The 24,691-nt window shown below is 38.0% G+C and overlaps 1 protein-coding gene across 1 annotated transcript in view; it reads right to left on the reverse strand.

Annotated features, from left to right (window-relative positions):
- The window catches only part of ESR1 (estrogen receptor 1), a 161,179-nt gene extending 139,461 nt beyond the window's left edge, over positions 1–21,718 (reverse strand). Inside the window, exon 1 of the mRNA XM_014263581.2 lies at positions 21,674–21,718. Coding sequence (XP_014119056.1) covers positions 21,674–21,698 — 25 coding nt within the window. The 5' untranslated portion in view covers positions 21,699–21,718. The remainder of the gene's footprint in view (positions 1–21,673) is intronic.
- Between the last annotated feature and the right edge of the window lie 2,973 nt (positions 21,719–24,691).

A 24,691-nucleotide genomic window follows, 5' to 3' on the forward strand; every position in this document is an offset into this window, starting at 1 on the left:
GATCAGATTAGATAATTCTTACCAGCTAAAAATCTCTCAGTCTACGAGGAAAACTATTCTTGAATCTCATTGCACATTTTTAAGAACCTCTACATTCATATCAACTTGCAGCTTGGTTACTGCCTTTTAGCTTAAATAGCACTATCCATTACCTGAAGATTACAGTCCTTGATTCAGAGTATTGTCATATCTCTCATACCTCTTCCAGATTTCTTCCTTTCAAATTACAGTTTATAAATTTTTTGCTCATCTTCGAGTTCAAACCAATTTTCTAGCACATGTGTGACCTGAACAAAAATTATATAAAATATAATGCAGAACCTTACGCAATTGAATAGATATTTCTCTACATCCCAGGGTATGAGAGTCACTAAGGGGAAAAGACCTTGAGAGATTCACTAGTCCAACCCCCCCTGCTCAAGCAGGCAGCCAGAGCATGTTGCTTAGACTGTGCAGAGCCAGATTTTAAATTCTTCCACAGGTGGAGACTCCACCACCTCTCTGGGCAGCCCATTCCAATGCTTGACACCCGCCTTACTGCAAGAAAAGGTTTTTTCCTCTATCTATGTAGAATTTTTCATGTTTAGTTTGTGCCCACCACCTCCCGTCCTTGGGCACCACTGAGAAGGATCTGGCCCCATCCTCCTTCTGTCTATATAACATGTGCATGGAGCTGCCTCCCATCAGGTACTCAAACACATCAATGAGAACTCCTCACACTTCACTCCAGGCTGAACAGACACAATTTATTCTACCCCTTAGAGGCCCCAGTCCCTGAATCACCCCTGTAGCCCTTTGCTGGACCAGCTGCAGTATATCCATGTGTTTTGTGTACTCTGAAATATCCATGGAAACACCTGAGCACATTGACACTATTATAGCTGCACTAATGGTATCCATTCATAACCATCCCATTCACAACCACTACACTGATATATGCCTACAGACACCTAAGCACATCTAAGTATACCTGACTTGAAATATTCTTTAGTTGACTTCAGGAAAGATCTCATTTTATAGGGACAATTGACAGTATTACTTGCCTTTCATTTTATAGCATTACAATTCTGTTTTACAATTGAGTAAACTGTACAGTTCAGTTACTGCAGACCTTATGCTTTAGAGATTTTAATGTTCACCTGTCTAGTTAATACTTTTTCCTGTGATTTTTCCCCAAATGGTTCAACTACTGTTGATCAAACCAGTTGAGTTTTCCTAGTCTGAAAAATATACTAGCAAAGAAATAAAAATATTACTATGCACAATAACTTTTGGTTTTATTTTAACTCATTTTTTCTTTAGCACCTAGTTTTTAATCCCTCCTTCCTTAAAAATGTGATCTAAAGCTTAGCACAGAACTGAAGACAGACTGTAGATAACCATTCATCTTTTTTTTGCAAATAACAGATACTGTCTTTGCCAGTACATAACCAAAATATTTACAACTTGACAGATGATAAAAATATCAGCATATTGGAATCTTGGAATCTCAAGAGGAATATCTCTCAAATTATTTCATCATCTTACTTTAAATACACTCAGTTGTAAGTTTTAACTTCCTGTGTAAATCAGAGGTGAAATTTAGATTGACACTTAAGCCTCAGGGTTAAATATGAATATTTAAAATGCTTTATAATGCTAAGTGCTGAGAAAAGTAAGGTCTCAAAAGACTACATTCTACTAATCTAATTTTTATCTCATCCATGATCTCTAAAATAGAAATGATATTGCTATCTTGCCCTCAGTAATTCTGAAATGGTATTTTATATTAAACCACAAAAAGACTTAAAGGAAATTAATAAAGTTACTAATCTTCATAATGTTTTAACAGCAATATTTAAAATCAGGACTTCACCATATATTACACAATGATGATGAAACATGGAATAGATGTTCATCCATTATACTTGTATTTTTTATAAAAAAATTTTACAAGAAATATCATGCAATCATGTCATTAGCATTTTACCCTATACTCTGCATAAACAATAAAGCTGAACTAAGAATGAAACAGCAGTTATTTTAATTTTGCAGTATTCATATTTCTGATTTGATGTTCGTTATTTATCTGATGAACACATTACTGAAAAAGTAACTAAAAGCATCTTTCTCATTAGCAGTAAGGAATCAAGTATCTATACATACTTTGTTTTACAGAAATATAGCCTCACTGCTGAAATAATACTTTAACATCAATTGAAAAAACACTTTTTCAGGAAACATGCTGAACATGTGCCAATAGACATTGTCTGACACACTAAGGAGTACTGCAATATCTGACATAAAGTATCAAATTGCATGACAAAAAAAAAACCTTCCTTATTCTCATAAAAACAGCATTCCAAAAATAAATGTGAAGAGGGAAAAGGAAGGCTAGCAAAACTTAGAGAAAAGCCACAACAAACGCAGCATTCTTTTTAAAATGTTTTCAGAACTTCCTCTTGACTTGCAGTTGAAAAAGCCTATGGTCACCAATAATTTATTTGAAACTGCTCTTTCTAGCTTCCCACTTCCCTTCCTGAATGAAACCATGATAAAAAAAAAAAAAAAAAGCCTTCAAACTGCTGACATATCCAGATGATAAAGGTCAGTTCTCCAGGAGAGGACTGCATTAATAATAGACTGTGTTCAAATACATATGGTAACAACAGTAGATGATGGATTTTAGATAAACTGATGATGATTTGAAGTTGACCCCTCAAAAAAAAAAAAAAAAACAAAAAAAACCCCCAAAAAAACCAACATTTTATATATATGTCAGATGAAAGACAAATTTTCCCTTCAGGGAAAAAGGACCTGCACAAACATCACAGGTCAGAGTCTGGCCACTAGAACCCCCTTTTACACCACTATGACCAATCAAGTCAGACATATACCATTTCTGTACAGATCAACAGAGAAAATCTCCCTGATCTTAAGTAATGGTTCCAAGTCAAAATACTTCCATAACCATTTTTCCCATCACTACAAAAGTCATCTCTCTAGGACTCCATTTATATAAGTATTACGCCTTTATGGTGTGCCAAACCTTGAGGAAATGAGCACTAATGATATCCCTCAATCTGCTTCAGGAGGTGTTGGCTAGCATGTACCACACGTGAAATGTTTCTACATTGATGCAGGCAGCATAAGGAACAAAAAAAGAGTCTCTGAGGCTTTGGCCCAGTCCCAAAGATTTGACATCAATGATATAAGTGAAACCTGCTGGGATGAGCCCCTGGAAAAATGTTTTTTTGCAGATGCTGTGGTTCATCAGTGCTGGTCACATTTTAAACATCACCTCCTAAGGGCACAGGAGCAGCCAATTCCCAAATGCAAGAATTCACATAGGTGAGGGCAGAAGGCCAGCTTGGCTGAACAGGAATCTTCTCTTGAAAAAAGGACAAAAAAAAGAACTTGTATGCCCAGTGGAAGGAAGGTCAAGTGACATGGGAAAAAAACAAAGATGGTGCTTGCCACTGCTATGAGGAAATTCATGGCACCAAAACTCATCTGAACAGAACCACGGGGGGACAATGAAAAGAGTGTTTTCAAATGTATTAATGGCAACAGGCAATGTAAAAATACTACTGGCCCATTACAGGATAAGTATGGTCACCTCACAAACAGGGACAAGGCAGAGATGTTTAACGCAGTCTTTGCCTCTGTTGTCAACACCAATGACTGAGACCACCAAGGGGTTCTCAGTGCCCTGAGCTGGAGGACCATTGCTGTGGGATTTATCAGCTCCCAGTCAACCCTGGAAGTGGCTCCAGCTGGTGAAGAGCCTTGAGGAGAAGCTGGCTCAGGTCACTTGCTTGGTTCAGCCTGGAGGAGACCAAGGAGAGACCTCATGAGGGGAAGAGGAGGGGCAGGCACTGATCTCTTCTCTATGGTGACCAGGGACAGGGCCTGAGGGAATGGCCTGAAGGGGAGGTTTAAGTTGGATATACAAGAGAAAGGTTCCTCACCCAAAGGGTGGTTGGGCACCGGAACAGGCTCCCCAGGGCAATAGTCATAGCACCAGCGCACTTCAGAGTTCCAGAAGCATTTGGACAATGCTCTCAGGCACATGGTCTTCAATGGGAGAAAAAAAGGAGGAATTTTGATAATACATTTCTTTTCCACAGTGCTTATTTTCTGACTTACAGGGCTCTTGGCCTTCCATTTTCTGATAGTTCCCTCCTAAACCTAGGCCACTACCTCAGTGGGATCAGAAGAACTGCTGGCGGGTTGCACGATTTTCTGATCCAAGATTAAACTGCACACATACACACAGCTCTCACAGTTACTAAGTTTTTTTTAGATCTGTTCCCTGATCTAGATTACAGTACAGTTCAAAAGCCAGCAATTCTGCCCTACAGAAGGGGTGACAGTAACTGAGAATCACCAGCAGGACAGCCAGAACATCTCAAGTCAGCATTGCTAATAGACTGTTCATAAAGTGAAATCACTGCCGTACTTACTTCCATGCAATGTCAACAATCATAAATGGTGTCCTTAGCCTTTTTGGCTGTAGTACACTCGTTTTTAAACAGGAATTAGCAACTAATTTTTATTTTTATTATTTTTTAAAAACAAAGTCGGCTCCAAACTCCTTCACACCTGGCATTATTTTCAAATGCACAAAAAAGACATACAAGTCTGACAAAGTCCTCTGGGGAAGAAAGAAAAAATTGCGAAAGCCTCTGGGTAATACATACAGACATGAACAACTGTATACACACAAAGCTAGCAGGCATTGTATGTCTGCAGAACATGCTCATAGGCTGCCTAGAAGATATAAAAGATATGTAGATTTAGTCCTGCACTGTTAGCAGTGGTAAATAAAGGAATTATTATTTTAATGGCCACCTTTTCAAATCAGTTGTATTGCATTTCAACAGTCAGCAAAATAAAGTACAATATTAGAAAAGGAAATGGGAAATTATGATAAAAAGGTGCTTAAAATTCTAACACACAAAAACATATATGATATGCTCTATGTGAACTTACTGATGTCTCCTTTGCACTCAGACTATGTGAACATTTCTGTATGCTATACTATTACTTTATGAAAAACTGATTAAGCTCACACACTTCTTAGCTGCCTACATATGTGAATGGATAGAGCAGGAGAAAAGGAGTAACAGGTGTTTCATTAACTAATTGATTCTGAGAATACGCAGTTCAAATAATTTCACCTGGCCTAATATTTAAATGTAATAAAATTACTTTTAAAATAGTAAATATTGTATTAAGAAAATTATTCTTTCAAAATCTTCCAACTGTAAAAAAAACATCAAAGCACACATTATGGTATACCTGTACTTTATTTGCACGTATCTTTAAATGTGAGGTTTATCTGGAAAATAAACTATTTCTCCCCCATTTCATTCCATGCTGAAAAGTCCATTCCCCTAAGAAAATAAATCATATTACTATAGTATAAGGTCCATCATCTCCCGGAGCCAAACTTCCAGGCCTGACCCTCATTTTTGCATTCCCTCACTCAGATAAGATGCATATATATATATATATATAAATAAAAGTTACACTAGAAATCAGTGCATGCACACATACACACACCACTAAAATAATTAAGAAATAGCACACTCAGAATTCAGAACTGCTATAATATTTTTAAAAGTACAAGAGGCTTCCTGTTGACTACAAAACCTACATAGATTATAATGCATATACCTATAGCACCCCCTGGCCTCCAGAATTAAGGGAGTTGATGCAAAACTTGAGACTGTAATTCTTACAGAGAATTCCTCAGCAGCATAATGAGAACACAATGAATTTTCACAGGAACTTTGGAAAGTGAGTTCTCTGAAGATTGCAGTCCATAATATGCAAATATACAAAAATGGGAATACTTTCTTCATCCAATCCAGAGCCAGGGATTCTAGTACACACAGCTACTATTCCAGCTCCTAATTCCAGGTAAGGTTGCAATATCAGCATTGGAAAAAATAGTTTTGAAATATGTAGATCTCCCTGATACACACTACTAGATAGTGGGTAATATATTCAGGATAACAACAGGAACAGTGAAACTAAAAACCTTAAATCCTTTGGAAGTAAATTCTGTTTCTGATTAAATCACAGTGACACTACAGAAAGCATTGTGCTTTTTTCCATTAGTAAAAGATGTTGCTAAGGTACCCAGACAAACAGGCAAGAGAGGAAAAGGGTGAAAAAAACCCAAGCAAAAATGTCTGGAAATAAATAAATTCACAAGGTGTCTACAGGGTGCTTTAACCTGAAAATATTGATACAGAAGCTGTTTTGCAAAGAACTAGAAATCTTTTAAAGAGCAGAAAGTCTTTTAAAGCCAAAAATAAACTGAAGATATAATGTTAAAAGATTCAAGGTTGTGTCTCTTATAGAACAGATGTGCCCAGTAATACTCTTAAAACAAGGCTTCGTATTACTATAGGAATACCAGCATGAAAATTTCAATAAATATATCAATATTCATTAATAAATTTCATATCACAGCCATCTGCCACTACCCCATCTACCCAAGAAATCACAGTTGTCAGCAGAGTCAGAATTGAAATGAGCAGACAATGGGTCAAGCGTAGTAGAGGACAAGAGCCATGCAAAGATTTTTCACCTGTGCATGTGAAAATGATCCAGGAAAATTCATTTCCTAGTCCTACATTACAATCAGACAATTTATCTTCTTCCTAAACACTGCTCCTTTTCATAAACTACACCCTAACACAATGACTGTTGTGTCTGAGTGGATTTGCTAATAGAAAATCTCTTCCTTAAAAGTTACCCAGAGAATTACATCTTTCCCAATTGCTAATTATTCCCTTCTCAAATATTTGCATCTTTTTTGCAAGCTTCTGACCTTAATATGTTTTCACCTGCTATCTCAAGGATATTTCTATTATGAAACTATTATTCAAACACAGAAATTAATAAACCACTACTGTTTATAAGGCTGATTGTCTTTGGTTGAGACTAAGCCAGATATTCTCCTGGATCTCTCCTACAACTTAAGGATTTGTTTGATTCTTCATATTTCCAATTTTTCAGTTGTGACAGGCTCACTTTGAGGTAAGAAATATATAAAGAAGGTAGGTGTCTCTTTTGACAGATTTTATGAATACTTCAGGTCTTTATATCCGATAACATTCAGCCTCCAGCTATCTGTACAAGAAACAAGCTATTATGGATTTTTTTTTAAGCCATTCAAATAAAAGATGACACCCTCTTCTCTGCCCATGTGAGAGCAATCTGAAAAAGCTTATGTGTGCATGAGTGTCTATTGTTTTCCTAACTCATACACAGGAAAAATTCTATTGAAAGGTGGCAGGGAAGCCCTTTAATAACCTAAAAAAACCGCCAAACAAACAAACAAAAAATACCCAGAAATCTACACTAAACGTCAATTTGATAAACAACATAATTTGAGAATAGCGATACTTTTCAGAGCAAAACCAAAATACAGTTTCAGGTCTGAAAGGAAAGATGCTGAGGGCAGAGCAGGGGAGTAAGAACCTGTCCTGGTCCCAACCAGGACAGGGTTAATTTTTGCAGCAGCCAAGAGGTGACAAGGCTAAAACACAGAGTTATTCTGTACAACCTCTCATCATTTTCAAGGGTTAGGGGGAAGGCTCCCTTCTGGGATTAACACAGCACAGCAGAAGGAGCAGTGAGGTACTGTCTGTTGTCAAGGGGTTCATGTGAATCATTCATTTCTTGAACCCTTTGTCATTGGTATTGTTGCTGTTACTGTTTGCTTTCTTATCTCATTGCTGTGTCCAGTAAATTGCTCTTATCTCAGCCTGTGATGCTTCTGTATCCCCAATCTTCATCTCCAGCCTGCCACAGGGAACAGAGGGGGAAGAGAACAAGCAGCACATGGTTTGGAGTGTCTCAGTGGGAGCACTAAATTGGGGAGTACCATCCCCAGACAAGCAGCATCTCTCCAAAATTAACTTATTGATATATGACACTAGTTTGTGTTAAAGACATCATCATTACTGACAATATTTAAATATACATGTGTGTGTATGTTTGCACACACACATACATATGCATGTGTATAGATATGCATATATGTATATATATATATATACACACACATTAATATATTTGTGAAAGAATGAAGCCTAAGTTGTTCATGGTATTTGTTCAGACTCAAAGAAGCAACAGCTCTCCAAAGGGAAAAAAAACCAGGATACTTCAAAGGTAATTACAAAATCTGCAGCTTTGTGATTCACCTCTTCCTCACAGATTTTGTGGCAGTTTGACTTACTTTGAAGTGAGAATAAGCTGCAGAAATTGAAAGCTGTCAAATTTATCTGAATTATGCTTTTGACTTTTGTACTCTCTGAAAACACTTTTGCAACCAAAACCATTTTCAAACCATAAAATTAATCAAAGTTTCCTAAACCATTCCACATGGAGAAAATAGACACTTCTGCAACATCTGAAGATGTCACTGTTCTGGTTATGCTTCTCCTCCCTTCTCAAGACATCATGGGCAAACCTTCCTGCCACTCACAAGAGTTGTGGATGTGATAGACCTGGCAGCTGCAGGATTTGAGGAGACCTCCCAACAATCTCTGCCTCCAGCAGACCCTGGTAGCAAGAGGGACAAGGGCTATCCATGAAGGAATCGGGGAGCAGCACATATTCAGGGAGCTACCACACAGGACAGACAGTGCAGTCTTGGTCAGGACTGTCACCACCTGAAATGGTACAGGGAACGTGGAGGGACAGTGAACAAGGTAAGGCCTGGACAAAAGAAGAGAGAGAGCAAATAGTAAAACAAATAACAACAATGAGAAGGAAATAAGCAGGAAGAAATAATGTGGTGACTGTCAGCCAGTAGAAAATCCATCAGCAAAGGGACTAGAAAGTTTCCTTCTGAACCAGGCATAGAGTGCTAGCTGGAAACTATCTGGTAAACAGGCAATTTTTCTTGAAGGGAAATAGTGTGGAAACACACAACTAGCGATTCCTGTGGAACCTGCAGCACATCAGGACATGCCCTCCAGCCTGAGACAAACCATGACGTGTACCACCACAGCATCTTTCCAGCAGCTCTGGGAGCAATTCAGCTCAGCCAGTGTTGAATTCTTCCTTCATTTCCCCTGCTTCCAGGACAAGGAAGGCTCCAAAGACAAGCAACATTACTTCAAGTATTCTTCACAATCATTTGCTGTGTTAACATTCTGCAGGTTTGCCAATAGACCAAGAAATCCTTCACCAAGATGGAGGGTGTCTTCTTTAGGCTTCACACTGCCTTGTAAACTGACCCACAGATGAAATACAAAATGTAACAGACAGGGGAGGTTTCTTTACCTCACAGGCTGACACATCTGAGTAAAGTAAGACAAGAAAGTTGTTCCTTCAAAAACATACCATCAACAGAACGGAAAATCAACTTGCCTGTTCTGGTTGCCAAGCAATAAGGAAGAAAATTGCTAAAACCATCAATCATGTACACCCAGAACAGGCTAATATGATTCAAAGTTAGAAGGCAACTTAGAGGTGAGTTATTTTGCTATTTCAATTTAACAGTCATTTCAGTATGAACAGAACAGCTTTGTTATGAGGATGGGAAGAAGGATGGAATAAAAAAGAAGGAAGGAATAAAAGCAAAGTTTTCATGAAGTAGGAAGTAATGTCAATGTTCTCATTTACCGGACAGGGTAAGGTTCACGGTTTCAGGTTCACAAGTGTCAATGATTTTGTAACTATCTATGAACACAGACAATGCAGAACAGTGGAAGTATTTTGTATTAGAGCTTCATTTCATTTGTAGTATTTCTTCATGTCACCACTGGCTGCTTTTTCTAAGATGGCAGTATCAGCACTTCCATGAAGGCGAAGGGAACAGGCTGAAAAAATGTCACTAGTCTCTGTAGTCACAGTTCACTGAATTCCAATACTGTAATCCAGAATTTACATGAGAAATAAAAACAAGGCTGGGGGGAAGGGTGTTAATGACTGCATTCCTGATGATTCCAGTGGTACGTATATATTCAATAGACTAGATACTTTCTCAAGGTAGGCTGTTTTGATACTAATATGACACTAAATGAACACAGAGTCAAGAATAGCAACATTGATAACAATTAATAATAGTAACAATGATATATAATTATTTAGAGATATTAACTCTGAGTAGAGATGTAAAAGATTGAAAAAGAAGGACTGGGAAAAACAGAAACCAAGAAAGAAAATTGCATGAGAGTTGTGGGATGTGTAGACAAGGCAAAGAAACAATATAAAAAGAAGAATGAATGATAAGGAAGTGAAACACAAGATAAAAGTGCTCATAAAAGAAGGAAGGCAGCAGAAATTAGGGCATAGATCCAGAAAAGCTCTTATGTTCTAAATGCTAAGTATGTTATTAAATATATGAAGCACACTACTAATAAAGGTTGTGATATATGTTGAAGGATGGGAATTTACAATCAAGGAAAGAAAAGCAACAGATCAAAGAAAAATAATATCCAAAGAAAGAATAAAAACGTTCCACAGAAGACTAGAGCAAAACTAAATATAGAGTGTGAGCCATCCTTGTCACATGGCACTTTCCCCTGAATTTTCAGTGTTAAAGAATCTTTGGATACCCTAAAAGTCTTACACAGTAATCCCTCAAACCAAAATTGCTGGATCCAGCTTGGGAAAATTACATATCATTTGACAAAAGAAGAGATAATTATTTGATAAAAAAAGGTTTACAATCACAGGGATGCAAATAATAACAACTAAACTGCAAGAAGTTTTAATTGCATCAAGACTAAATCATATATGTATCTGTACACAGACACACAAACACACACAAAACCTTTCCCATTTTAAAGGAATAATTTCACAGGCATGAAAGCAACAAGGATTAAAATCAATTGAAAGCAAACATTTGCCTAGAGATAATAACTGGTATCTGAAAAATTGTTAAGCGTACTTTACTGGCTCTCGGGAAAAGCTATAATTTAAAACTTGGTTCTCCTTTGGTTTAAAAGATGAACAAGTGGAAAAATTATAAATTTAGTAATAGTTCGGGGATAATAAAATTTTAGATAATCAAACAGTAATGTCAAGATTAAACATATGCAGTGAATATATTCATAAAGTGAAAACAGATATAAAGGCATTTCAGGAACTCTAAAAAATGAGTAACTAATCTAAATAGTACTTAATAACTAAAACAAAGGGACACAAAAACAAGGCAGCAGTTCAGGCAAGGAAGGCTGTTTCCTACAATATTTAGGAATCAACAAAAGAAATCCTTATATTGACATGAAACAATTCTTAAAATTAAACTGGTATTCTCAATAACAGTAATGCAAAAAAATCCACTTAGCATTCAGTAAGCCTGTTCTAGTTCAGAAAATCAAAGTTTTAATTTAGAATTAAAGGCTAATAAAATAACGTCAACCAATAGCATTATATAAGTACATTATGTGCAAAGTGATTCTTCTTAAATTCACTGAATAAATCTTACTTTAAGATTTTTTTCTGATAAGAACAATAGCATTGTGAATACACAATATTTTGCCTGCTGTAAGGCATGCGATACAACATTCCAACAATTGTAAAAGTGTGAAACAAAACAAATTGCCACATAATGAAATTAAAGAAAACTGTTTACTATACTTAAAAAATGCAGTGATGAATGAAAAAAAATCAGCAACCAATCATTCTCTACTGAAATTCACAGGTTTTGTTCATATTTTCCTCATGGTCAGGTCATGAATACAAGAATAATAGCGTTACTAACCAGATGTGCAGAAAAATACAGAACTTGGAATAATAAATACAAAATACTGCTTTTAATCAAGAGACACAATGTGGAATGTTTTATAACCTTCCTTCAATAAAACAACATTATTTCTATTACAGCTAAATAATAAAATCATTTATGGGGAGTGGGGAGGAGGAAGGCATCTGAAACAAGCCATTTGCTAGACGTACTAATTCGTCCTGAGGAGAAGTGACTCACAAAGATTTTCAGCACTAGCAGACAGCCAAACAGGAGCTGTCAGTGTTACCCTGTGCCCATAGATTTGATAATCCTGGTATAATATAGCTGAGTAGGGAGAAACAGAATAGCAAGTAGAGTCACATTTGCCTCTGCCTATCACTGACACACCTCCTGCAGAGAATACACACCTAAAGACTAGAAATGAACAGCACTTTTTAACTGCACAGATAATGACCCATCAGGAACCTATGTCATGCTGATACCAGACTGATAGCAAGTACTGGAGCAGAGTTGCTTTCCTCAACCAACTATATTTCAAAAATATTTGGAGAACTCCTATAGGTTGTGCTACAAAACAAGTCAGCAAGGATGGTCAAAGCAGTTGTTTTGCACACAAGCTCTGAAAAAGACACTGTGCTCATTCTGTGGGAATTACCTGTAAGGCAAACTCTGCAGCAGAGATGTTTCCCAAGGTCTGTCTCATGAAGCCTCACAGCATCCAGATGCCAAGAGCAGAGACAAGAGAAGAACAACATGATGGACTGCAAGAAAGTGATGTGAGGGACCTAAGCAGCACTGCCACTCAGAATTTCCTACCTCTGCTGAGGCTTTTCCAGTGCCTTCTTCTTCTTCTTCCTTCACATGAGTGCAAGAAGGTGATGGCTTTATTTTAACTACATGTTCTTCAAATGTGCAGAATCCCCATCCCAACATATCAAATTCAGTCACTTGGTCACCACACCAGTGAGAAAGATACTGTCAGATTGGAGAGTATCAGAAAATAAAATATCTAAGCTAGTCTAGGAACTTGCCAGCAATTGATAAAGTCACTAGGGCAAATTTAGCTGGCGTATTTCACAATATAACATACTAAAAAGAAAATAGCACAGGAGATGTATGATACAACACAACTCAAGAAGACATTTAGAATGAATAGCAGGAAACAAAATGTAGCTGTCAGAAAGCATCCTTACCAGCAGAAGATCAGCTGCATGATACAATTTTCAGTAGAGGAGGCAAAGGGGGGAGGAAGAAGAAAGACTCACTGATAGTACTCTTAAAAAGCCAGAAAATTCAAACGTAATAAAATTCTGTCCTGAGCAGAACATGGAAGGGAACACCACATACAGTTTTACTATTCCTGATTTCTCCAGCTATGCTGTAGCTGGTGACTGGTGACACAGAATATGTATTTGGCAAATAAGTATTTGCCAGAGATGAGACAAACTATGTCAGCAGACAGAAAATGGTCCCATAAAAAAAATCAAGTAAATATCAAAGTTGTACATGACTGCAAAATAAAACCTTTAGCCACTTTTAAATACTTCAGAGAGAAGACAAACACATAACCCAGAAGATAAGCAAATACTAATTTGACAGGGCCTCATAATTTGGAATTTTACTACCAAAGAGCCAGTTTTTACCAGCAGTCATAAAGCCCTTAAATTAAGCATTTATGCAGGAGAAAGCAAAGCAAACAAATCCCCTAAAATACTGCTTGATTGGAAAAAGTAGGAAATTAAGAAGCTGAATTAAGGAACTTCCAAGAGGACAAACAGAAAGGAAAAATATTTGTAGGTGGTACACAGAATATATTGAGTGGTGCAGAGCAAGCATAAGGAAAACCAAAACAGGTAACTACCAATGTAGGACACTATTTGAAGCTACACTTCCAAAACACTCTGAAGTTGTTGTGTTAATGAGGACAATAAAAGACAAAATAAAATTCTGGCAGATTGAATGTAAAAATCCAATAAGCCAAGCCAAAAAGCCTTGACAAATAACTTTCAAGGGTTTTGGGGTTTTTTTATGTTAGAGTAGTTAAGAGTGAGGCCCAACTGCAATGAGTTGGAAAAGGATTTCACAATATAAAATATGGGATGAAATGGCAGCTGGAATCCAATAAAGATCTGAGAGTTAAAGAGTATGCTAAACAAATGATGACTAAAAATTCAACTGACTTAGACTAAAAAACACCAAAGATCAGAGGAAAGCTGATTACTCCCCATAAATACATTAGGAATAAACTTCAATACCTATAAGGTATTTAGGACAAAGAAAGAAAGCTGGCACTGCAAATAAATTCACTATGGAAATTACAAGCCTCTCAGCTGACAGAACAGTGAAGGTCTAGATCAGCCCATCCATGAGAGGAAAAACAGCCTAACTGGGCTTTAAGATAAATGTGGATAAGCACTGTGAACAAATTACACGATCTGGTTGCTATGACAGCTCAGTACTGGGTTAGCCATCCAACTTAGGCTGGATTCAACAAATGATACTAAAGCAAAAACTTACCAGCATGAATCAGATGCACTATGAGTTTTGTCTATGCAGAAGCAAGTCACAGTGCCTTACCTATGCAGAAATACGTTTCTGCTTAAATGTTTCTGCTCCTCTTTAGATCAAGAGAGGTGAATTGCTTTGTGTGCAAGAAGCCTTGGTGTCACATGCACCAGACTTCAATCACTAAAGAGTGACTGAGTTTTAAAGGGTGTTCTTAAGAGAAAGACTCTTCCTCTTATATCCAAGGTATCTGGTTTTGCCTTTGATTATGTTTTGCTAAGAGCAGAGGTAGCTTTAAAGCCTGAAAATCCAGCCTTTCATAAGTAGTTATTTGTCTTGTCAGAGCAGACCTCTTGTCAGGGCTGAGACAAATTAGTGACAGGTTAGTTAGCTAGAACAGGGAAGGAAATTAGTCAATAAAAATAATCTGTGTCTATGCTACTGGTTTTGTTCACAGCAGTAGTGAGGTTTTAAAGTGATTTCCTTCATTTGCTTGGATTACAGAGCAGCTGGGATGTGGGGGGAAAAAAAAAATCCATTTGGGGTAAACTGTACAGAAAACTCTGCTCCAAAAGTGTACCAAACACAGACTGACTCCTCACAGAGACACAAGACTGGTTCTTCAGGCAGCCTCGAGGCACATGTCTGGCACTGTATGCCAACCAGGACACCAGGCCCACCAAGTCTCATCACAGCTTTGCCACACGTTCACGTGGATGGGCACCAATGTCTGGAAACCCACCAGGAAGGCCATGTCGGGAGAGCAGCGCACAACAGGCATGGTCCTACCCCAACCCGCATATCCAAGTGGGAGGACCTGAATTGGCCAAGTATACTAGAACTGTTTGTTCTACAGCTGTAACAGGTTGGGTTGAAGGGCTGGCAACACAAAGCAGCTGATATGGGTTCAATTCCAAAAGTATACATTTCCCAAGAACAAAAATTTTACCTTGAACATAACGAGCTGTACAATGTTTTGTCTAGTTTTCAATCCTTTAAATTACCACAGATCAAATTTGCTGAACAGTTTGTCTTACTTGCCTCCGTTTAATCCCCGAGGGAAAAAAAGATTAGTTGCTTGTGCCCAGTTCTTATTTAAAAAAGAAAAAATATCATCATTGACTTGACATCTAGTTCATGAAGTTTCTTGAGTCTCTCTTGACTCGGCTTTCTCTCTTTTATTTTTAAAGGTATTTTTATAAGTGTATCCTTTATGTTGCTGGGTTTCAAGTGAAAACAAATAAAGGAATAAAACAAATCAATATTTAAGACAGTTTTTTTGTCAAAAGTCCAAAAGGAATTATCGAAGTCATTTTCTGTTACTTATGTCAACCTCTGTTTTTCTCTAAATTTGCTTTCCCATTGTTTGCAATGGACGCTTTGCATACAAACTGTGCCAGGGAGCAAGAGCAAACACTTTATTAAGAAAAAGACCACCCTACAAAAAAATGAGGTGCTAAGGAAAAAATTATGAACTTCCATGATGCATGTAATGACAAAATTTCATTCAGATGGTGCCTTTGAAGCCCTCCTGCTTTAAAGCCCGTGCACGCATATACAAGAGTGAGTTCTTGTGTGTCTAGGAGTGCAGGAGCCAGCATTGCCATGTCATGTCTCAAATATGACACTGTTAAGAGAGGAAAGAGGTGATCAGAGGAGAGGGTCCTGCGGAGGTGGAGCTGTGCTAAGCCAGCTTCCTGCTCACCTTGACACTGGAGATCAGTCCTCTCAACTCACCTCCTGCAGGAGGGCAAAAAGGGCTGAAAAATCCATTTTACACTAAGAGGTGTGCACCATTTTAACAATAAACAGAAGGGAATCAGGCCACCTCCCTCTCTTTTTCCTCTCTCTTTCACTTGCATTGTTTTTCCCAGCTCCAGACTATCTGTGTGGCGGACAAACACAGGACCTAAGGACTGCTGATACTCTTTGTTCTCTCCTTTTTCTGTCTTTATCTCTCTCCTCCCTTGCTGTGCCATGGGTAAAGCATGGCTGATATATTCTACTCAGTACTGAAGTTGCTGTGGGAGTGGGAAGCCTGTGCAAGGCTGTTGTGGCTTATTAGCCAACCCCTTGGAGCAGTGGTGTGTGCCTTGCTGACCAGCAGCTTTGGTAATGTGTTCTGGCTTGTTAGCCAGCACCTTTGAGAAGTTTTTTGTGGGAGCTGAGAACTTAGTGAAGTGTACTGTATAAAATCTAAAGGTTTCTCAGCCACCATTTTTGAGAAAGCGTACATTTTGAGAAAGTGTACTGTTAGAATTTAGGAGCTTGTTAGCCAACACCTTTTGAGTGTAAACAGTGGGCTGGTTGCCAGAGTTAAGGTGACTACAATGAAGCCCAAGAGTCAGAGACACAGGGCCCAGAGTCTTGTTCATCCTGATGAGAAGTCACAACAAGCATCGTGCCCCCTACCAGCAGTCATGGCACACCAGCACATACAGAAACACCACTGGAAGGCTCTCCCATCTGGTGCAAAGCAGCTGTTAGCTGGATATTCCAACACACACGACAAGACTAGAAACAATTCCACAAGAAATATGCCCAGTTTAAATTACAGAAAGTTCAGGTTGAAAAGGGAGAACAAACAGACTAGCTGCATGAAATTAAGAGTTCAGGGTTACTTTTACATCCAAATGTGTCCAAGCAAGGTATCAATGCCCATGTAGAAAGTGCCCTTCAGACAAAGCCAGAGGAAAACAATACAAGCAGCAACTGAATGATTTCTTGGGTTAGTGGGAACCCAACCTGACAACAGTTGCCGATGCACTTGCCTCAGCACAGTCTGAGATTAACGGCATTTTGGAATGAATAAGCGGGCTGTCGATTTACAGCCGTATAGCAATGTGAGGCCACAAATACCATTCAAGTCCATTACCTCAAAATTGATGAAGCCAATAAAATGGGCAGTGAAATTCTGTATAATACTGAATAATTGCAAAATGAAATCTCAAGGACATTATTTCTGAAGACACAACTAGTTTATCTCCACTTGAAGAACAAAGAAGGCAAAACTACAGGCAGGTACCCTGCCAACAAGTTTCAAAAACAAAATATAAAGAAGATTTTAGTCTTCTGTTGGTTTGGATTTCAAACCAAGTGATTTGACAAAATTTCAAAAATTCATATCAGACCAATTTTGGCTTTATGGTGTTTCTGTTTAGCTGCCACAGATGATACAAGGACTGAATCAACAGTTATGGCAATCCCCAAAGCAGATCTTGCCCATAATAACTGTGCTATCAAAAGCCATAAAAATTGTCAGTGAAAGCTATTTAGAACTGAACAGATACAAAATTAGTGTCTCTATATGGAACTGCAGTTGGACTCTTTAAAAAACAAAATATCTGAAACACAAACACAGAATTCCAGCCTTGTTTCACTGTCGATTATTCTCTTTTAACTATTCAATTTTTTAAAATAATCAAACACAAGACAAATAGTATTTTTAGTACTTGAAAGACTTGTATTAAAATTATTATTTTTATTTGAGCATTAATAAAAATATAGAGAAGTTCCACCAAAAGTATTTTTTTCAAAATCAAGAATGTTTTCCACTTTAAAAAACTAACCAAATTTTACCATTTAGCTTTTAGAACATACTTAAATAAAAATATTCAGGATTTTTGTCTGCAGTAAGCAATTGTAACAACAGAAATTATTATAAAAGTTAAAGCAACAACCCAAATTATTGGTTAGTGAAATTATAAATAAAATTACTTTTAGTGTGCAATATAGAAAAGGGCTTTTTACAGACCAAAGAAATATGCAAATATACAAATACTAGCCACAAAAAAAGAACAAAGAAAGAACAAAAAACTTGATATTCTAGCAAATTTTTTACTATCAAGTAATTATTTAAAAATATTTTCCTCCAGATTTGTCTTCTTTCTCAGACTAGTTTGCAAGCATAAACTGAATGCTTCCAGACTAAGCTGCTTCTGGCTTCTTGGAATATGGGTTTTTTTCCCTAAAATTCATAAAAAGGAGTATCTCACCCCTGCTCATATCCATCTGCAAGAAAGCATTGCACAAATTTATTTCACATTTATCTATAGCATTATTCTCCAAAATGGATGAAAAATAAAAGTTAATAATATCTTGAGAAAATAAATGGTCATATTTTTAAAATGTGTCTTCTTCAGAAAAAAAAAAATACTGTCTAAATTCAAATTACACTCCAGAAATGGAGATAGACATCTGAGTCACTGAGTGTAATCCTTGCTACCAAACCTTCACCTCCTGTAGCCAACTCCCTGAGCCTGTTGTAAACAGCGACATGTCCTAGCCTACCCCTTGGATAGGAGGCTGAACCCACGTACTTTTCCAGCTCCAGTCTGAATTTATTCACAGTCACACCTGTTTGGATTTAGGATGGCAACTGCTTTCAGGACAAGTGTTCCAAATCTCATCAAGATGAATAGTCCTTAAGCAAAATCATCACCTATAGCATTACGGCAGAAAGAGATTTAAAATAATCTTTCCTAAACGCAAGTCAAGCTATTAGTTTTTGCCATTTTTATTTAAAATTATATCCATATGTTAATGTGAAAGGTATTACTTGAACTATCTACGCCTTTCATGTGCATTTTAAGTTGCTCTTTCTATATATATATTAAAAAAAAATAAATTTTGTTTTCTCTTTTCTCTGCTTTCGTACTTCCATTTCCCACCAAGTGATCTCATGTTCCCTTGTACCTACCACTCATCAGGTCTCTGCACACAGTGTATGGGACTGGGGTTTAATGTTTTTCATTAGCTTCCAAGAGCTCCTGTGAGATTCTGCTTCTTCCTCCCCTCCTTCCACAAACCCTGGCACAGCCTGTGCAATCCACATCCCCTCCTCAGCTTCTGGAGATGCCACAGCGAGAGAGACGCAAGATGGGTGTAAGAACTCAGTCCATGTTGGCTCTGTCCCTTCACCTTCTATTTACACTTTTCCCATTAATTTTACTCTTTTCTCATTCTCTTTTCATCAGTGTCTGAGGAGACAGCAGACAAAAGACGTGGGACTAGAGACTGCAGCCTGAAGTACCTTGGAGGAGCTGCTCACAGTGTGCCATCCCTTGCTGGTCAGTGACATTTCAGGCAGGCAGTGTTGGGCAATGCCAGCAAGACAAACATGGCCATCACGCCAAATGAATGATTAATGACTCAACTGAGGCAGCAAAACGACAAGGTCTAAACTGTGAGAGTGACAGTGTAAGACTAAAGTCTACACATGACTTCTGATCTCTCCCCAGAGTAGCAGTGCTGTCCACGGCTCCAAATGGCAGAGGGGAATTCTGAGACTAATGGGATCACCTTGGCTCGCAGGGAGCTCAGAGTCCCTGTCATGCAGCACAATCCCCTGCTCAAGCAGGGTCACCCACAGCAGGTTAATCAGGGTCAGGGCAGGCTCCCCTGGAGAGGATCTCCAAGGATGGAGACTCCAAAACCTCTCTGGGAAACCTGTGCAATTGTTAGACTGTCCTCATAGCCAAGCTTTTTACTGTCCACCACCCCCCTTTTATTATTTATTTTTTTGGTATGTTCTTATGTTCCTTTTCAGAAACAGACAACTGATGAGCACAAACTGAGTTAATAAATAGGTAGGGGAAAAAAAGAAAAAGAAAATTAGTGACAACACAGATCTTCTAATTTAACTCATCATATTTTCTCTATTGCAATTTCTCTGGTTACCACAAGATTGGTACAATTCATAGACTTGTGCTCACAAGCGCAAGCACTATGCTGTAGGAAGCAACAGGAAATCCAGCTCTGAGCTGCAATCTCAAAATTCCCATTATTTGCACATTGGTACCATGCAAACTCATGAAGTGAAGCTGAGACTGTTAGAACTTGGTATATAATCCAAGGATGGACAAATGTTTTTCTTTAAATCATTATAAACAAGCTTCAGACCTGCACATGCTTCATTTTATCATCAAAAACAGCAACACAAACCTTTAAACAGAAGTTCTGTAAGATTGCCTCCTAAATTTCATCTAGTTTGCACAATGAGTATGGCTTTTTCTAATTGCTTTCAGTTTCTGAGTCAGATACTTACACAGAGATGCTGTTGCTTTTCTGACACTGCAGCACTTCAACCAACACAGAATTTGGGACTTTTTTTTCCAGGGCCTATGATGATGAGAACTGAACTGAAAACCTAATGTGCTCTTTCTACTTCAGTGTAACCATTATGTGAAATTTCTCTGTTCAGAATTAATTTGGGGAAGGGAGAAGAGAATAAAGTCTTCCATAAATCCTTCATTTATTACCTGGTCATTAGGGTATAGGCCAGAAAAACAAAGAAAATAAAGCAATGTTCAGTAATGGCCTCTGCACCTCCAGGTGATGTGATAGGAGGTCCAGGCTATAGGCCATGAAGGGAAATAGAAAGATTCCAGCTTATTTCATTACATCTTTTTCCAAATACTCATTCTCCAACTTCTGCATGATATCAAGGTATATCACTTAGGGCCCCAAGTTTAAAACAAGCTTAACAATACTTAAATGCTAATTCCAAAACTTAAAAGTAAACACCAAAGAAAGCACATGTAATTTGGAAGAAAGGAAAATAAAAGGAAACAAAATTTAAACAAAAGCCAAAACCCCAGAAACAGAAAATAAGTAAAACATATACATATCCCACTATGGGGCAGAATGATTTTTGGAAAATCCTATTTGTACAAGAAAAAAGAAAATGCAGTTAGAGAAAACCATTACTCAGTAATTACCAAGTGAATTTTACTGTGTTCAGAGCCTGTGTTAAAAAACAGAAAAATCAGACCCTTTGTACCACAAAGCACCCCAATGATGGATCTCACTAAATACATGGTTTCAATATCATGTGCTATAAGTATTGCTCAGCATCAGCCGAGATCAAAATACAGTATTTCACTTCATTCATACCATAAAAATGATACACTGCCTTGGGTGTGACTGCCCTCCAATTCAATTAATTGAATTTTTTTAATCTTTCCCCATTATGTCTCAGCCAACTGGTAAAGACACCAGCATGTGATTTCAGAATATTTTATTTAGTTTTGTCTTTCTACCTACATGGAGGATTTTGACTGAGGGGCTGGAGGATGGGACAGGGGGGTCACATCATTCCTTCGCAACTGCAGCACAGGATTTATGGCACCCTCCATAGCACACATTAAACAAAGCACTACTACACCTGAAATATTCACCTTAAAACATACTTTAGGCAAATTTTGCCACGCCTTTGGCTTGTTTTCTGTTGCTTTTTTAGGCTTCTCAGCGACACTGCAGGACACAGGAAAAAAGGAACACAGTAAGAAAAGTAACGTTTGAGAGAGTACAAACTAAATCCAAACCAAAACACCCAACTTCTAAACATTTCCCCAGGTCTAACTGGGCGTGCCCAGCAAAGGCTGAGGGTAAAAAAGCAGCGTTAAAAGTTGAGTGTGAGGGACAGAAAGTGCACAGACCAAGAGGGTTTTTTTTCTGACTTACATTGCTGCCAGCAGGCTGTTGCCATTCCCTCTGCGGGGCTCTCGCTGGCCGGGCGATCACATGACGCCGGGAACCAAAATAGAAAAGAGCGAGGAAGCCGAAGCAGAAACACGTTTTCAAGAAAAGACCTATCCTGGCCATCATAACACACCCTCAGGGGCAGAAGGTGGTAAATTTAGACGGGAGCCTAGGCTGAAAAATGGGTAATGCCTTGAACTTTGCAGCCAGGCGTCGGCTAGCCTTTCACTACATGGGAAACGAATAAATCTCAGCCTGGGTCTGTACGTAACTAAACCTGCTAACTGCTCCAGTAAATCACCAGACCTTGAAAGAAAATAAGATCTATCAAATTTTAAAATAAATCTATTGAAGTTTAAAAATAGCCTCCCACCGTCGGAACCATTTTCATCTTCAGGCTAAGGCTTCTAGTAGTTTGTTTTGTAGAGAGGAAGCAATTTTTTTAAAAGGATATGCTCTTAAGGTAATTGGGCGAGCTGTAAACACATTTCAAAGATTGTTTTCAATTCTTTCATGAGTAAAAGACATGGTTGCAGACCTATATGCTAGTAAAACAACGTTGTAAATCTATAAACCTGATAATTTAACCATAAAAATATAAACAAAAATGCAAAGACTCCGAGTCAAAAGCTGAACAGATGAGTTAGTGACCAAATGCAAGTTCCATCCAACAATAAAATATCCTCTGATTTTAAGGCTGCTGTTTAGTTATCCCTGTTAAAAGGTTAGCTCTTCCAGTTTTGTAAATCTCATAAAAAATAAACTCCAGCAAAATACTATTCTTGGGATTGCAGGAAATACGAGTTCCTTTCTGTAGCAGCTAACTTTTTCATCATGTCCTAGTCATTCGAAATAAGACTGTTACAATTTTTCATTCTGTGAAATTTCAATGTTTCCTTGTTTCCAGTGAATGGCGGGACAGTTATTGAAGAAAAAGGCTTTACTGAAAAATGCAAACAGCAGTAGAGAATCTCTGATCGAGGAAAAGGAAATATGCTGTATATCTTAACAGGAAAAGGACAGGAAAAAATTTCATGTTCTAACCTTTAAATGCAATCACCCTCACCTTACAGTCAAAAGGCAAAAATATTGAAAATCCCACCCTTTCAATGCAAGTGGGTTGCAAGACCCTCTGAATAAACACAGGAGTAGAGAATGCAATTCAAAATCCTACATAGCAGACTTCCAACTCTGCAAGAAAAAAATTGAAAATAATATGAGCGTGAGTTAAGAAACCAAATTGTTCTTCTTTTGTTAAGAAACATAAATAATAAATATATAAATGAAAGGAACCTCCCCCACACAAAAGTTCTTAATAAAATCTCATTTCTCAGAAAGAAATATATACCTGTATCAAAATATATACATCATTAGAGAATATCTTCAATCAAGACATATAACTTGCTAGTAAAAAAAAAACAAGACCTGGTTTATTCTGCAGGATATCCCAACACTTAACCTAAACTTTTCACGAAGTGAGGTACAAGTCCACATAAACATGGTAGAATAAAAAAGGCTCCTTGTATCTTCCCTGTTCTTATTACTGAGGAAAGAAACTTGAGCATTGACTCAAACTAGTAGTAGTATAGAGTATAGAAGTATACACCAGAGCTGTTGCCTCTGATTATTTAAATATAAAGAAAACCTTTCTAAAACTACAAATTCTGAACTATTTGGTGGGGGTTTTCTGGGAAAAAAAAATACATTTTGAAAAGCATAGTGCATATTACTGTGTACAAGTTTGCAAGTATTCTACCAGGTATATGACTCCTCTCACTGTGGTTTTAGGAGAAGCTTTGCATCACTGAAATTGTACCCTTTGGCAGGTAAAGTGACAGAACTGAAGTAGGGGAAGCTTGCCATTGATCATGGAGAGAGAAGTACACAAAATACACAAAACAGGAGATTCTGTCATATCTCTTAAAATTACTACAGAAAATTGACTTCAACTACCTCTTCTTCATTGATTTTGGGAACCTGTATGAAAAATCATCCCTTCTTCTCAGAGCATCCTCACTATACATCCCAAACTGCTCAGATAATCTCAGGAACCCCTCTGTGGTCAAACACATAATTTATTTCATTTGCTTTGTGTTATACTCTCCTCTGTTTTACCTATCAGTTGGGACCTATGAAAGCTGCAAAACACACAAGGTGGGTGGGGGCTATGCTACAGTGTTCCATCACAGGTATGTCAATGGGCTGGAAATGTAATCACGTGGGGAAAAAAACTAAAGGCAAAGACAGTGAAATAAATGGTTAGAGGAATACCAATTTGGGGAAGGAAATGCACCCATATGGGATAAAAGCACAGCAAGGAGGATATACACCATCTACAAGACAGAGTACAAAACCTTGGATAAAAACAGTGTCAGCGTATCCTGGAGCTAAATGCAGAGTGAGGAAGATTTTTGAAACAGAGTTGAATATTTATGTAGCTGGAACCAGGGCATCAGTGTTGTTCTACATGCCTGCTTCCCCCAGTGTCCTTAGAACTGATATATATAGAATCATTAAATCATTTACATTGCAAGCTAACTTTACAATCATCAAGTCCAACTGTTAACTGAGCACTGCCAGCTTCACCACTAACCCAAGTCCCTAAGTGCTACATCTACACATTTTTAAGTACCCCAGGAATGGGGGCTCAACCACTTCCCTGGACAGCCTGTCCCAGTACTTAGAAACTCTGTTGGTGAAGAAATTTATGCTGATATCCAACCTGAACCTCCCCTGGAACAACTGCAGGCCATTCCCTCTCATCCTGCCATTTGTTCCTCGGGAAAACAGACTGACTGCCACTTTACCTATATCTTTCTTGTAGTGAAGGGCCCAAAACTTGGCAACCTCATCAGTGCCAGGTACAGGGGGACAAACACTGTCCTGGTCCTGCTGGCCAGGATGCCATTGGCCTTCTTGGCCACCTGGGCACAGCTGGTTCGTGTTCAGCTGCTGTTGACCAGCACCCCCAGGTCCTTTTCTGCCAGGCAGTTTCCAGCC

The sequence above is a fragment of the Pseudopodoces humilis genome, chromosome 3 (assembly GCF_049639895.1).
Source record: "Pseudopodoces humilis isolate 2021_Gansu_Grassland_sample_001 chromosome 3, ASM4963989v1, whole genome shotgun sequence".
Lineage (NCBI taxonomy): Eukaryota > Metazoa > Chordata > Aves > Passeriformes > Paridae > Pseudopodoces > Pseudopodoces humilis.